Consider the following 16,508-nt stretch of genomic DNA (forward strand, 5'->3'; position numbering starts at 1 on the left):
GACCCAGCAGTAGCACTGCTAGGAATTTACCCAATGGATACAGAAGTACTGATGCATAGGGGCACTTGTACCCCAATGTTTATAGCAGCACTTTCAACAATAGCCAAATGATGGAAAGAGCCTAAATGTCCATCCATTGATGAATGGATAAAGAAATTGTGGTTTATATACACAATGGAGTACTACGTGGCAATGAGAAAGATTGAACTATGGCCCTTTGTTGCAACATGGATGGAACTGGAGAGTGTGATGCTAAGTGAAATAAGTCATACAGAGAAAGACAGATACCATATGGTTTCACTCTTATGTGGATCCTGAGAAACTTAACAGAAACCATTGGGGGAGGGGAAGGGAAAAAAAAGAAAAAAAAAAAAGAGGTTAGAGTGGGAGAGAGAGCCAAAGCATAAGAGACTCTTAAAAACTGAGAACAAACTGAGGGTTGATGGGGGGTGGGAGGGAGGGGAGGCTGGGTGATAGGTATTGAGGAGGGCACTTTTGGGAGGAGCACTGGGTGTTGTATGGAAACCAATTTGACAATAAATTTCATATATTGAAAAAAAACATTCATTATTTTTATTACTTTATTTGTTCAATACTTTATGCATATGATTTTTAAGCTTAAACTAGTTATGGAAATAATGGAAACACTTAACTCATAAAACCAATCTTGGAATTTTGTGAAGTTTGAATTGTGAGAAATGTAATCTTGGTCTTAGATAAACCAAAATATTTACTAGCTTTTTTTTTTATGATGATAAATTAGTAAAGACTGAATCATACTGAAGTTTTTCTTTTATTTTGAAAATGATGCCTTTTGTTATTATCTTATAGGCAATTATAAAAGCTATTAGGTAAGTATACTTTAAAAAAAACCAGATTACTGGTTTATTATAAAAGGGTAGAACTCAGGAAGTGCCAGATGGAATAGAGGCGTGGGGCAGGGTGTGAAGAAAGGGTGCAACCCTTTCCAGCATCTTCACGTATTCACCAACCTGAAGCTCCTAAATAAACTTTCTAAAGTCCATAAAAAGAAACATAGTTTAATAATGTTTCTCTCTTTTTCTTATGTAGACAATTTTGGCTTTATCTGAACTAAACATTCCTGAAGAATTTGTATAACAAATGAATGTGTTTTGGATGAATAAAGGAAATCTGTCATGTTTCCAAGAAAGGGGAGAAGGGAGGGGGAAGTGAGGTAGAAAACATAAGAAGGAACTGGTTTTAGACAACTAATCATTTTTCTCTGTAAGCAGAGGAGATAGCTGAGGCATGCACACACACCAAAGAGAGTGTTGTATATTAGATTTTGACATTGACATCACTTGGGTCCTTGACAGTTCTGTTGAGTCACAAGATTTTTAATAACAGCACTTATTAAAAATTTTTTTAACATTTATTTATTTTTGAGAGAGAGAGAGAGTGAGGTAGGGGCAGAGAGAATGGGAGAATCAGAAGCAGGCTGCAGGTTCTGAGCTGTCAGCACAGAGCCCGACACAGGGCTCCAGCTCAGGAACCACAAGATCATGATCTGAGCTGAAGTCAGCTGCTTAACCGACTGAGCCACTCAGGCACCCCAACACCAGCACTGATTAATTCACAATGTATGGAAAGCAAGGAAGGATGCCTCCTGCATGAAACAATTTCATGAGACTTCTTTCTTTTTTTGGTATCTATCTCCTTAAAAATATATAGCCAAACACTGACATTTATGCAATCAAGTGATTTACCAGTCAACATTAAAAACAAAATTTTTTTTTTAAGTTTAGTTATTTTGAGAGAGACTGTGAGCTTCAGCTGGGGAGGGGTAGAGAGACGGAGAGAGAACGAATCCCAAGCAGGCTCCACATTGTTAGCATGGATCCTGATGGGGGCTTGAACTCATGAACTGTGAGATCATGACCTGATCCAAAATCAAAAGTCATATGCTTAATCCTACTGAGCTACCCAGGCGTCCCTCAGCCAACATATCTATGCTAACATATCTCAGCTAACGTATCTATGATTTCTGACTGTAAGCCTTTAACAGACTGGAGAAAAAGCACGGGACATGTCAATACCAGAAGCTAATCCTACAGGTGCTGATGAGGGAGAAAATTCTCATATCTTTTATTAGTTTTAGCTACAAAATATTTTAGGAAGGCAATTTTTGAGTTCAAATTGTGTTTAGAATCCTTCTTATACCAATTAAAGAAAGATTATTGGACAGTCAGAATTTTGTTTTCATTTTTTAGAGTAAGTCACCTCTCAAATGAATAGTTGTGTCCATACCAAAATTTCTCAAAAGAGGCTATTTTAATTCCAAATTATTTTTGATGAGATTGAGCCAGTTAGGGAGATATGCATTAGCATTCTAGTGAGAAAACATACAGAAAGCAGGTATCTGGTCTGGAAGAGGCAGAGTTTTAGACGGAGAAGATCCCAGAGAATTGGGGGTATGTCCATAGGTTGGTGCTCATGTAACTTTTCGGCCCTGAGTTTGTCAAAGGCCATGCATCACCAGTCACACTTTTCTGACTGCATGGAAGACAAAGCCCTCAGAGTACATTCTCAAGAGCTGCATGTTCTGGTGGGAACAGGGGAAACCTTGAGCCCAGGGATGCACACAGCAAGCATGTGCCTGTCAGCGATGGGCCTGTCAGCGTGGGCCTCCGGTAAGGCCTGTTCCTGGTCCCGAAAGGATTTCTGGAGCACCTGGGAAAGCATCTGTCTTCCTGACAGAATCCTGGCACTGGCTGTCTAGTCCTAGCCCAGGGGCTGATGGTTCCCTTTGACCCTGGCTGTGTAGAGACAGCCCTCTGTCCCCACTATGGCCAACTAAAGATGCATCTGTGTTGCCTCAATTTCCTCCTTTGTAGCTATGTCTAAGAGTCTGGACAGGGGAAGAAACCTCTAGATACGTTTTTCTGGGTAAACGAGATAACTGGAGAAATCACCTATCCCCCATGAAGACAGATGTACTTGAAGCTTCTCCAGCTTCTCTGGAGAACCCCCAAGATAGGCCCAGATCTCAGCATGGGAGTGTGCAGGGGCTCCTTCCAGTGACCAGGGTCTGTCCAGCACACCTGCACAGAAGGCTGTCCTTTCGCCTCCTTCTAAGGCTTCGCTGAAAGACACTGGCTCAAGAAATTCCCTCCCATCTGCACCAACCTATGGCCTGGCTAAGGCTGGACCAAGGAGCACCCTCCCCTTTCCCCACCCCCCACACCCAGCCAATCTCAGCAATTCCTGTCACCATCTCACCACCAGGAGGCGCTCCACCAACATGAGGCGCCCTTGGACCAGCAGCCTGCCCCCAGTGTCTTCCTTTCTTCCCAGCCCTTCTGTCCCCTGGGTCTTCACCTGAAAGCTGAAAAATGTCCTTAACTGGGAACAACCGATTTTCCTTTTGAACCTGAGAGTATTTGCATGGTCACACCTTCCTGAGCTGCCCATGGCCAGAGTGGCCTGTGACGTCTACACCTTCATGCTCCCCTCTGCCTCCCCTGCAAGCGCACAGGACTGTGGGCAGAGTTCTTAGAAGAACAAACCAAGTGCTTTCAAACCTCATTTCAATTTAACTTAGATTTTGACACATAGCATTTTCTAGACCTTCTTTTACCTCCCAAACCACCTTGGTATTTTGCTCCTAAGTTTTTTGGGTTCAAGAATTTGGTTCTGATGTTGGTGTCAGAGCAGTACTTTGGTTCCCAGCCAGAGTCAGAAGGATGCTTCTTTGGTGGAGATGGGAACAAGCTAGGATGAGTGTGACCCAAAGGCCCTGTGGTCCCTGGGCACAGCCCGGGGCCAGCTGGACTTGGGGATGGCCCTCAGGGCTGCCCTGGACCTTGAGCACAAAGGGGCTGGGGCCCTGACAGGAGCTTCGAGGCAACCTGAGGCTGAGAGAGACTTTGGGCAGGGCGCCCCTTCCAGCTATGTGCCTTCCCTAGTGGACAGGCTCCCTGATGATGCTTTGGTGGGACAGTGGACAGCTCCTCGGCCCTCCGGGAACGGATGACCACTTTCCTACTGATCCGGTCATGCTGGAGTGGGAGGCAGAAGCAGGGGCTCGGAAACACTGTCTCAGCCTGAGGACTCCAGGAAACCCCAGTTCTTGGGCCTGTGGAGCAAAGGCCTGAGGTCCCGCCTGCCTTGATTCTGTGGCCAGTGTGTCCTGTGACCCAGTCAGAATCCTGCCTCCCGTGGCCTCAGTGCAATGTAGGGGTGAGCGAGCCTGTTCTGCACAACACGCCCGTAGCATGTCAGCCCTGCCGCCTGCTGGCCCGTCCGCACCACGGTGCCAGGCCTGACACACCTCGCCATCCAAGGCCTCTGTTTCTGTATCCCCCCTGCCCACCCGCTAGGGGCAGGACTGCTGCAAGGGCACATCTGATCCTGACTTGTGGATTGCCTATGTGCAGTGCTAGCTCAGCAGTGGGCCTACACACGGCCGGGGGTGCTTCTGCCCGCTCAGACCCCTCACAGCCCCTGGGACACCTGGGCTCTAACCCCACCTCTCTTGTCTGCCTCAGGCAGAAAGGCCTTGGGCAAGTCTCCAATTTTGGGTGTCAGTTTCCTCATATGCAACATTCATCAGCTTAGGGGGAAAAATTGCTAGAATGCTCCATAATAGGTACGTCCCCTGAGGGAAGGGTTTTGAGGGACCAGCAGCCTGAACTTGCAGGAAGCAGGGGAATGCAGGGAAGGGGAGGGTCCCGTGGCACTGACTCAGGTCTGATCTGTCTGGACACTGGCTGCCCCGCATCCTCCTCCTCCTCCTCGTCCTTAGGAGTGAGGGGAACCTAGGCTGGCGGCCAAGACCACCCAACGGAGGGCTCTGTGTTCCTGGGGCAGACTCACTGAGGGCGGGAGAAACTTCTAGAACACAACCTGGTGTCTCCTCTTAGAGATGAGGAGACTGAGGCCAGATGAGGCCTTGCCCAGAGCCACTCTGTGCGGGGAGCCCCTGGGAGCCCTACAAAGGTGCCCTGGGGATTGTGTCAATAATTACAGAACAGGCACCTGTGGTGACCCTGCCAGGTCACGGGGCTCGTGGTTGGGATTGGTGCCCAGGTGGCACACGTAACAGGCAGTCTGGAAACAAGGAGGCACTTTGTGGGCAGCTAGCTGCCAGGCCTCACCCAGTGCATCGGTGGTTCCTGCAGCCTGGGTCTGGGTGCCAGCCTCCCGGGAGCTTAGGCTCCCAGCTCTGGGGCCTGTGGCGGAAGGCTGCCAGGACCACAGCCCCCCGTCGAAGAGCCCAGAGCTGCAGCTACCATGCTCCACAGGACATGGTCTAACTGGCTCACTCTGGGGAAGCACAGACAGGTCCCTCCAGGGAAGCTGGGGTGGGGTGGTGATACTGGATCAGTATAGGGGAGGTAGGAACTCTAGGGTGCTGGGACAGTAGCCTGAGCTGGAGGGGTTCACTTCAGGGGCCTCTGCCTGGGATGCGCAGAGTCCTTGGAGGTTTCAAAGGTGAGCTGACTTCAGATGCAGCCCTGGTCCCTCTTACTTCACCGATCCATTTCTCAATGCCCACCACTCCCTCATGAGCTCAGGGGGGCTGCCTGGAGGTAGAGGTCTTTAAGAAATGAAGGAGGAAGTAGGGCTTGGGGAGATCTGTCCTGAAGACAGATGCGGCTTCTGATGTAAGCCAGGCCATCAGTTCCTTGTAATTTCTTATTATGTTCTAGGAGTTGTGAAACTATTAATAACTGAATAAGGAAAACAATAATCTGATTAATGTATTATTTATTATATTCTTGTTAACAATCAGTTCTGAGACAAAGTCCAATTCAAAACATATTACTGAGGATTCTATATTAGTTGATTTTAGAAATGGCATGATCCAAAGCTACTTTTCAATAAATTTTCTTACATAACCTTTAAGGAAGGAATTGTTCACCCCCATCATTTGGCTCTGGAAAATCCTTATAGGCAACATTTTTACATTAGAAAAACAAATTCAGTATACTTGTTACTGAAGGTTCACAGGGATGATATGCACAAACTATAAAAATTGCACATCGGTATTTCTTTTGAACACACATTTGAATTTAAACAGTTTAAATAATCGGTGTTTTAGATGAATTTGAAACATACTTCAAGAATGGTAGGGGCGCCTGGGTGGCGCAGTCGGTTAAGCGTCCGACTTCAGCCAGGTCACGATCTCGTGGTCCTTGAGTTCGAGCCCCGCGTCAGGCTCTGGGCTGATGGCTCGGAGCCTGGAGCCTGTTTCCGATTCTGTGTCTCCCTCTCTCTCTGCCCCTCCCCCGTTCATGCTTTGTCTCTCTCTGTCCCAAAAATAAATAAAAAACGTTGAAAAAAAAATTTAAAAAAAAAAAAAAAAGAATGGTTAACAGCTCCTTCCCTTTCTGATGCACTGTGAAAAAAACTTCCTTTCTTATTTCTTCAGCCAGCAGTAGGAGCCACAAAAATGGTGTCCCAAATTGGATTCACCTTATCCTCCTGAGAAACAAGCTGGAGAGGTTTTGGATCTGGCGAAATACATGATCCGAAGGGAAAGGACTGCGGAGAGAGAAGCCCCGCGTCTCCAGAGTGGGCCCGCCATGGCCCTTAGGTCTGAGTCGTGCTGCGACCTCAGGGAGGCCACACAACCACGCACACGGGCGGCTCAGAGGGACTTCATGCCGGAGGCGAAACACTGGTAGGAGCAGGAAGCCCGGGGTTGAGGAGGTGACAAATCCTGGATGGCCTGAACCATTTTACACTTGATTCTACTTGCTGGAACTCTGTGGGACACCAGCAAGGCTTTTTCCAGATAGTTTGTCCATGAGAAACCAGAGTCCCCTCACTGATTCAAAGACATTTACTGTCTGTTGTGTCGTGCTGCCAACAGTTGTGATAGATTAATGGGTAGGAAAACCCACGGGTTTAAACCCAAGTCTTCTGTCACTAAGATGTTTCTAACAAACTGGTATCAGACTGCTTATGTCCATGTCAATACCATACATACATCCAGTTGCTTTTTTTCCTTCTACTCTTTCTTTCAGGAAAAATTCGGTTATCTAATCTTTGCCGTCCGTCGGTCTTCTGTTTTGGACAGCAACTGTCCCGTGCTGGCTGCAAAATACGCATTTGTATTGACCCATGAGATGTAACTACAAAGTTGCATGTTGAATGAGTTCCATCGCTCCGGAGCTACGCTGAATGAGACCTGATTACACTTACGCACGCTCACTCATATAAAAATATATATCCTCAACTTCATAGAACCCATCATTTATATACCGCAAAATATGTTCCTTGATGCTGACATCTTTTTACCCAATCTTGCCAATCAGCTAAGAAACGCCATAAGACTGGGAGATAAAACCTTTTAAAGCAAGTTTTGTAGCAGAAATTAATTTTTAAAAAAGGTCTACTTTTAGAGCAGCAGTTAGAAATTTTGTACTTGTAATATGTAAATAATACTGTTATATTAAATTGTGGATTTAAATAAGTTTAACGGTTTCTTGCCTCTTCAAAAAATAATACCGATTTCTGTGTTACTTAACGGCTTCTCCATCCTTCCAGTTCCAAGGAATACAAACGTCTCCATCTTGCATGACAGAATAAAAATGTGAAATGCAGAGATGCATCCCTCGTAGGTAAGGCAGCGACTGTTCTAGAAGTCTCTTACAACAATCCACCATTTGTATACTAGAAACGCTGGGCTCCTTATAAAACTTTCCCAGAGAAAATTTCTTCGTTGAAGCCTCTATCAGTTCATTTTCAATAACCTTTAACCTGTCATATTGAAAATAAACGTAATATTGCCACAAACTATCACCAAATAAAATAACATAAAATGTAGATACAATTTTATATATTGGGGCTCTAACTTTCCACTCTCAACATTGAAAATGGGGTTGCCCGCAAGGGGCGAATTACATGCTCAGAACACATGCCAGTCGGGGCGCCTGGGTGGCGCAGTCGGTTAAGCCTCCGACTTCAGCCAGGTCACGATCTCGCAGTCCGTGAGTTCGAGCCCCGCGTCAGGCTCTGGGCTGATGGCTCGGAGCCTGGAGCCTGTTTCCGATTCTGTGTCTCCCTCTCTCTCTGCCCCTCCCCCGTTTATGCTCTCTCTCTGTCCCAAAAAATAAATAAAAAACGTTGAAAAAAAAATTAAAAAAAAAAGAACACATGCCAATCGTTGTCGTGCATGTATCTCTAAAAGTATTTGTTAAATCTTTTTTAGCAGCAATGGGTAAAAATAATTAATACATAGTTTGAAAAGTTCTAATCCTGCCTCACTGAGCAGCTGTTAGTGACCAAAGAAGGCAGAAAGCAGAGTGTAAAAGCCATAGTTTTAGGAACCACCTGCACTCTGACCCTTGGGCAGCAATGACTTCTGGAAATTCCCAAATACCCAAGCTGGCCCCCTGAGGAGGAAGGGCTCACTCCACTCCCTTCCAAACCCATCAGCTCCCTTTCTGCTCCCTCCCCTTCGCCTGCAAGCAACAATGCCTCTTCCATCAAGGGCTTGAGTAAAGGCCTGCAAAGTAGACAACTCCCGGCAGAACTTGGTGTCTTAAGTACATTATCCCACAGGTGGTCAATGTTTACGGATATTTTTTAATGTTTATTTACTTATTTGAGAGAGAGAGAGAAAGAGAGAGAGAGAGAGAGAGAGAGAGAGAGAGCATGAGTCAGGGAGGAGCAGAGAGAAAGGGAGATACAGAATCTGAAGCAGGCTCCAAGCTCCAAGCTGTCAGCACAGAACCCCATGCAGGGTTCAATCCCATGAACTGTGAGATCATGACCTGAGCCGAAGTCAGACACTTAACCGACTGAGCCACCCAGGCGCCCCAGTGAACATTCTTTTAAATGGTTGTTTCTTCTATATGTCAGTATTGAAATTATTTAAACTTTCTTCTATTATGGTACATTTCCATGGTTTCCAGTTTGTCTAAGTGACATTAAAATTTATAGTATGTGATATAGGGTAGGAGGAAACGTGAGTGAACTTCCACAGAAACACTGAGTGAGGACAGCCTGTCTGGAGACAGCTGGCTTACCGCTAGGCCCAGGTTACCCTGGGTTACGACCGCCCTATGTAAGAGCTGTGCACAGGTTATTCCCAGCCTCCAAACACAGCAGGGGTTCCACGGACAGTGCCTGCACTCTCCCTGGCAGCCAGGCAGTGCAGCCAGGCGGTGTTAAGAGGCAGTCTTGAGAAGGCCACGTGGAGTCTACTTGGGACCCAGATACTAGCCTATTAGCATAGTGGTTTTAAACCGTTGGCAGGCTCCTGCAGAGCTCTTCCGAGGTTCCCTGTGGGGACGGGGGCCCCTAGTTCCCTTCCTCTTCAGATAGAAAGCCAGTGAGTTTTTACCTTTTTTATAATTTGAATTTCCGCTTGGAAATCCACTTTATAGAGATATGCAGCTAAAAGGTGAAAATCACGGTCTAGGAGCACACTTCATCTGAGGGAAGCCAGTAGTCTTAACCACCCCCTGGTGATTACAAGGAGGGCAACCTTGATAGGGTGGGGGAAAAGAGCAAAGGAGAAGAGAAGGCAGAGTGGAGGGGACCTCTGGGCCCAGAGTCAGAGGTCTGCAGAAGGATGAAAGCAATGATTAAGAGGGGAGGTGTACTGGGACCAGCAACAAAGTGGTTTCCTCTCCACGGGTGGTGAAGCAGGGACGAAGGCTCCAGGGCCAGGGCCAGAGCAAGGCTCAGGCAACATGCAAGTTAATGGATTCAGTCCGTTATCTTCCCGAAGGTCTCCTGTGTGCCAGGCGCTGATGCTGGCACTGGAGGGAATAAGAGACAAAAGTCCCTGTCCTTGTGGTACTCACATTCTGTCTGGGTGGGCACAGGCACTGAATAAATAAGGAAAAGAGCTTGTCAGAGGCCGATGGTGGTGAGTTCGAGGGAGCAAGGCAGACCAGGGGATGTGGAGGGGGTGCTGCAGGGGAGGGGGCTGGTTCCGCTAACGGCCAGGGAAAACCTCACCCAGAAAGAAGGTAGATGCGAGCTGAGACCCAGAGGGAGGTGAAGGGCAAACCGGGAGGACACTGGGAAGAGGCGCTGCAGGCAGGTGCCAGGGGAGAACAGAAGGGCCAGCCGGCTGGGGCAAAGTGAGCGAGGGATGAGTGGAGGGGGTCCTGGCCTGCAGGCGACTGACGAGCCCCGACTGGGCTTCTCACAGAGTAACTCACTCTGGCTGCTCTGATGAGTCACTGTATTGACCCGACTCACTGGTAGGATGGAACTTTCAAAAGCTAACCTATGTGAACTGCATTTCTTTTTATTTGACTTCCTCAAAACCTGGTAGCAATACACTGAACCTATTAAGTGGCCGTTGAGAAAACAGAAGCAGCAGTAACAGTGTAGCCGACAAAACTGTCAGCCCTGACGATGACAGGCTGGCCAGGGCTGCTCCCGAGGGTTCAAGCTGACTCACAACTGAGAAAATCACATCACAAACACGGAGGCTGAGCACCCAGTCAGGAAGCAGGGTGTTTGTGCCATCGGATCCCGCCAACGCAGCTGTCACCAACCCCAAAAGCCAAACAGAGATGCAGCTCCTTCACTTAGTTTTTATACGCAAACGATCCCGTTATTTCTTGTCAAAGGGATGACTTCCGTGGCCCTCCTCCACTGCCACCCTCGATCTCTTCTGAATGAGCAACTGGTAGGGACGGAGGGGTGGGCAGGTGGCAGGACAGGAAAACCTGGAACCAACGCCCCAACGGTACGCGGCTCAACGGTCGCCTCTACCTTCCGGGTGCCAGTCTCCGTCCTCCTTGCTGCCTCCCCGGACACGTGCAGCCGCCTTCTCTGGGCCTCCGTGGCCTTCGGGGAGCAGTGGCCTTGGTGCTTCTCACTCAGCCCCACCCTGGCCCAGCTACCCAGCGCTCGCACCTCCCACCAGAAACACATTCCAGGACGGCAGGGACCCGGCCTCCATCTTTCTATCGATGGCACCTTTCAGTCATGGCAAATGACAGCTGACTGAATGAACGAATGAATGACTTCTCAGTATCCAAACCTCCTTTGCCAACATCTTTAGAAAAACAACCCTCTTTTGAGTGTAATATCCTCCTTTCTTCATAGTAGAAACATTATTAAGCAGTATCCACTGGCCACAAAACAGGAAACTGTTGGCTAAGATTCCTTCAAAGATACAAACGACACAGATACAGGACTGCTTATGAACTGCAACAATTTTTTACTTGTAATCTCTTCTCCTTTACTTAAATTCAGACGAAGCTTGCTTTGCACCAGTAGGTCTCAAAGTTTTAAACAGAAAACATGCCTGTCATCTTTCTTTCTGATACTCTTATCTTCATTCTGCTCTTGAGTTGACTTTTATATTAACAAGTCTTGCTCCTCAAATTGAGGCACATGGTGGTAATGTAATTTAGACTCTTATATCAGGAAACACCACATGCAATTCCTGGCAGAATAAGGTGGGGGATAAGTAAACATGGACTATGTACCAATGAATCGATTTTCTAAGTGTAATACAGTTTTTATGTCCCATATTTATGAATTCTGAATATTCAAATTTTTATTTATTTATTATTATTATTTTTTAATGTTTATGGTTGAATGAGAGAGAGCACGAGCAGGGAAGGGACAGAGAGAGAGAGAGAGAGAGAGAGAGGATCCAAAGCAGGCCCTGTGCTGACAACAGAGAACCCAACACAGGGCTCGAACTCACGGACTGTGAGATCATGACCTGAGTCAAAGTCGGACGCCTAACGACTGAGCCACCCAGGTACCCCTGAATGTTTAATAGACTGACTGCTAGGAAGTTACAGAGGGTTCATAGCACTCACTCTTCTTTCCTCTTCATGTTGTCTCTTGCCTGTTGGGCTTTGGTTAGAATAAACCACTGGAGCTTTGTTGGATCACAGAGGCTTGGGATGTTAAAGTGCCCGAGTTCATGCAAGCTTGGAGCGTATCTGTCACTGTAATGAAATATACACAAAAGGAAAAGTCACTGATCTCTCATCCCCCACTCTGCCCCCAAAGAAAACATGTTATTAGTCTGATTAGTGATAAGGGAATTTTTCAAGAAAATCCATTTTAAAAGTATAGCAAAATTACATTTTAACTTTTGCTGTCCCCAAAGAAACACTTTCAGGATAACCGCATTCTTCCTCACTGTATGGCCACCCTCACCTGTAAATGGAGGCAGTAGCCCACTAGACAGTGACATGTGCTTTTAAACAGCAAGCACAGGCTGTGAAAACAATGTGTGTACAACAAACACGGGCTACTGATTCAAATTAGTCTAACGCTATAAAGTTTTCCACAGGATTGACTTTGCCTTGAAGTGGCAATGTATTTCAAAAATGTTCTAGAGATTCAATCCTTCAATCCTTTCATGTTGGCTTTTTTAATGTGTAGAGAGTGCTGCTAACAGGAGCGACATTCTTTTCTTTAGTTCCTAAGAATCACACAGTGAAACACAAAACAATTTAATCTACCTACACACACAACACATCTAAGTGAAAGAATAAAAATAATTCTTGTTTTAGATATTTACCTGTTAAGGATCATTTTTAAACCACGTAGACTTCGAGGGTGAAAGGGTATTCTATTTTTCAACAGCCGATTATAGAACACATCGAGAAGAGAGTAATACTCTTCAAGTGTCAATACTGGCTGCAACTCTTCGATATAAACCACTTGTATGCCACCTAGAAGATAGCTTATTTGGTCTTCTAACAGCATCAGCCTCCTCTGAAGGTCAAAATAACTTGGCAATCTTTCAAAAAGCTACAGTATTTTAAAAAATGAAAGAAATACTCAGTTTAATAACATAAAACTAAGTAAACATAAAACATAAAACAATGTTAGGATTCCAATTAGTGGTATTGAGAAATTTTAACAAAATTGTTTTTCTAGAAGGAAAGCTCAAATAAGTACTATGACTTAATGTAGGGCTGGAAATATTAATATTCAAAACAACCCACTGTAAATCTTAGGAATTTTTAGATAGGACTGAAGAGATTGCAGAAAAAAAGAAATACGTTCCAAATAAAAATAAGTCCTAAGTACTAACATTTAAATAATCAGGTAAGTGGGGCACCCGGGTGGCTCAGTTGGTTAAGCGTCTGACTTTGACTCAGGTCATGATCTCGCGGCTCCAGACGTGAGTTCAAGCCCCACGTCGAGCTCTGTGCTGACAGCTCAGAGCCTGGAGCCTGCTTTCCAATTCTCTCTCTCTCTCTCTCTCTCTGCCCCTCTCCCACTCGTGCTCTGTATGCCTCTCGCAAAAACAAACATTTAAAAAAAATTTAAAAAAAATCAGGTAAGAATCTCAAATTAGTTTAAAATGATTATATGGTCTAATAAAGAAGGGTCTGGGAAATAAAGTACATGTAGTTCCCTCCAAGTATATTTCTTCAGAATTTACTTTTAATTCCAACAAAACTCAATTACATGCAATAAATATCACTGAGCACCTACCATGTACTTAAGCACTAAACTGTGTGTACAGATTATAAAAGGCGGGCCCTGCTTTTCAGCTGGGGTGCAAGGAAACAAAACAAGATCCAGGATTCTTTGTACTAAGTGCCACGTAAACATGAGTGGACACAGGGGAGAGGTTCAAGCAAAGGTTTCTAAGGAAGTCTAATGTGACCAGTCTGAAAAGCTGAAGAGACAACCAGGATTTAGCAAGAGTTAGATACTTGTGGAAGTGTTTTGGGGGTAGAAAGAAGAACATGTGTAAAGACGGAAGCATGGCAAGGGGGGGTCTGGTGTGGCTGGAGTGTGGCACGCGTGTGGAAAGGAAAAGGCTGAAGACGCGGGAGCGGCTGGACTGGGGAAGGCCCTGGGATGCTGCACTGAGGACTCAGACTTGACGTAAAGAGCTGGGGATGTACAACTCGCAGAGGCGTCGAAAGGCATCAAAAACTCTGCGACGATAAAGCAATAGCGGTACACAAGTTATTTGTAATGTATTTCCAACACTTTGTGAAAATAATTTCCCTACCCACTTTTCCCATTTTTTTCTCTTACTGCGTTATCCATGTATGAATGGTAGCTATCTTTAAAAAACTTTTTATTTTCACAGAACATCTTTCATACAGTTTCCCCAACAGTAACATCTAACAAAACTACAGTATACTATCACAACTGAGAAACCGACATTGAAAACAATCCACTGACCTTCTTCAGACTTTATCAGTTTTACTTACACTCGGGTGTGGGTATGGGGGGCGGGGCGGTGTATGTGTGTATATGTAACTGTATCCCATGTGTAGACTGACGTGCCATGACCACAGTCAAGATACAGAACAGTTCCACTCTGTGGATCCTGCATGCCTGCCCATGCACTATCCACGGACCACGGCAGGGAGAGTCCCTCACTCTCCAACCCCTGGGAACCACTAACCTGTTCTTTCTACAATTTTATTTTAAGAACATTATGTACATGGAATCACACAGTATGTAGTCTTTTGATACTGACTTTTTTCACTCAGCACAATGTCCTTTTGTGCCAATCCACCCAAGTTGTGGCTGGTATCAGTAGTTCATTCCCTCTTTTTGTTGGGTAATATTCTGTTGTACGCATGTGTCACAATTTAAACATTCACACGCTGAAGGACATTAGAGTTTTTCTAGTTGTTGGCTATTATGAACATTTATGTACAGGTTTTGTGGGAACATAATTTTTCACTTCTCTAGTACAAATGCCCAAGGGTGCAACTGCTGGGTCATATGGTCACACTTGTTTAGTTGTGTACCATCACACTCTTTTCCAGACTGCCTGTAGCGCTCTATACCCCCACCAGTGACAAGTGCCAGAATTTGGTGGTGTCATTACTTTTCATCTTAGCCATTCAAAAAAAATTGCCATCTGTAGGTCACCTTCTGTGACAAACCTGTTCATGTCTTTTGTTTTTGTTTTTGGATTGTTTGGGGTTTTTTTTTGACTGTTGAGTTTCAGAGTTCTTTATACATTAGGTATACAGACTTTGTCAGAGATGTGGTTTGCAAATATTTTCTACCAAATATTTGATTTGAATAGCCACTTCACAAAAGCAAGTACGCGGATGGCAAATAAGGACATGAAAAGATGCTCAACATGATGGGTCATTAGGGAAACGCAAATGAAACTCACATGAGATAGAACCATACTCGTGGTAGAACGGCTAAAACTAAAGACAACCATTGCAAATTTTAGCAGTTTCTTAAAAGGTAAAATGCCCTAACATGTGATCCAACTATTCATGGACAAACGTTCCTAGCAGCTTTATTTCCAACAACCCAAACTAACACAGCTCAATGTCCATCAGTAGGTAAATGGATAAACAGACCGGGGTAGATTTAGATGATCAGATACTAACTACATGGCAATAAAAAGGAATAAATTCTTGATACCTGCAACAGCATGGATGAATCTGAAAAAAATTATGTTGACTGAAAGAAAACAGAACCCGCCCCCCCCACCAAAAAAGAGAAGTATATACTTTGTGATTCCACTTATAGAAAACTCTAGTAATATAAACTGATCTACAGTGACAGCATGCCAGAGGTTGTTTGTGGAGAGGGTGGTGGGATGGAGGAGAGGGCTTACCAGTGGACACGAGCACACTTTTGTGGGTGATGGATACGTTCACTATCTTGTTGTGGTAATGGCTATTTATACAGGTGAAATCTCATCAAATTATATACCATCTGTGCAATTTATTGTATGTCAATTATAGCGCAGTAAATCTGTTAACACCAAAACAATAGAATGCAAGCCTTTTAGGCGGTGCCTCAGAAAGACTACAAAATTTCCAAATAAAAACTGACTTAAAAATCAGGCCCCTAAGTATTTTAAGTACATGATAGTAAACACCTAATCTGAAAACAGCCAAAACTACGATTCAAGTTGTTTTTTAGTTCATTGACATAACAACATAGTTTGAGACAAGCGTATGTCTATGACAAATCAGAGATTCTTTTGCTTTTAAACTCTTCCTTACTTTTGTCCAGTGATGATGGACATCCATTGTTCCTAGCATCACATGGCCCACTGCACTCATCCCGGAGCGGTCTGTAAATATTATTGTACACCCTGATGATAAAAACACAAACCCTTTGGTCACTGTCCAGAGATGCTTCATTCACCACTGTGCAAATAATTACTTAAACTTAGCATACAAATTCAGGATTAAATTAGGTAGAAGCTTAAAGGCTAATTTTATGTTGCTGTTTTATTCAAAGGAACACATTTAAAAATTCAGCTGTGATATGGTCACATCTGTAAGGATTTTTAACACTTAGTTTTCCTCCACAAGTTACAGATGTGTATAGCAGCGGTGTGATATTTGAAAAGAAAATGGAAATTGTTTACCTTTTGCATTTTTAAGTGTTTCCAAGTTCTGCTGTGCTAGGCGGCCTAAACTGTGAAGCTGGCTACAGCGATGGGCGATGCCCCAGCCCCTCTGCCACCTAGGACACCAGAGCACAAAGGCACGTTAGCAGCAGGCATCCCTGAGGGAAGAGCCGCGCATTCACCCCAGCTGCTTAATTCCTATGAAAGACAGAGAATTAATTCCTGCGAATGCTTT

The 16,508-nt window shown here is 45.0% G+C and overlaps 1 protein-coding gene across 5 annotated transcripts in view; it reads right to left on the reverse strand.

The window, feature by feature from the left end:
• Positions 1-6,432: 6,432 nt before the first annotated feature.
• TCAIM (T cell activation inhibitor, mitochondrial) overlaps positions 6,433-16,508 on the reverse strand; it is a 75,363-nt gene continuing 65,287 nt past the window's right edge. For all 5 annotated transcript variants that reach the window (XM_058729196.1, XM_058729199.1, XM_058729197.1 and 2 more), the window contains 5 exons: positions 16,292-16,389; positions 15,921-16,012; positions 12,485-12,717; positions 11,772-11,903; positions 6,433-7,728 (listed from right to left, as the gene is read on the reverse strand). In XM_058729196.1, coding sequence (XP_058585179.1) covers positions 7,488-7,728; positions 11,772-11,903; positions 12,485-12,717; positions 15,921-16,012; positions 16,292-16,389 — 796 coding nt within the window. In that variant the 3' untranslated portion in view covers positions 6,433-7,487. The remainder of the gene's footprint in view (positions 7,729-11,771; positions 11,904-12,484; positions 12,718-15,920; positions 16,013-16,291; positions 16,390-16,508) is intronic.

The sequence above is a fragment of the Neofelis nebulosa genome, chromosome 5, assembly GCF_028018385.1.
Source record: "Neofelis nebulosa isolate mNeoNeb1 chromosome 5, mNeoNeb1.pri, whole genome shotgun sequence".
NCBI classification, from domain to species: Eukaryota; Metazoa; Chordata; class Mammalia; order Carnivora; family Felidae; genus Neofelis; species Neofelis nebulosa.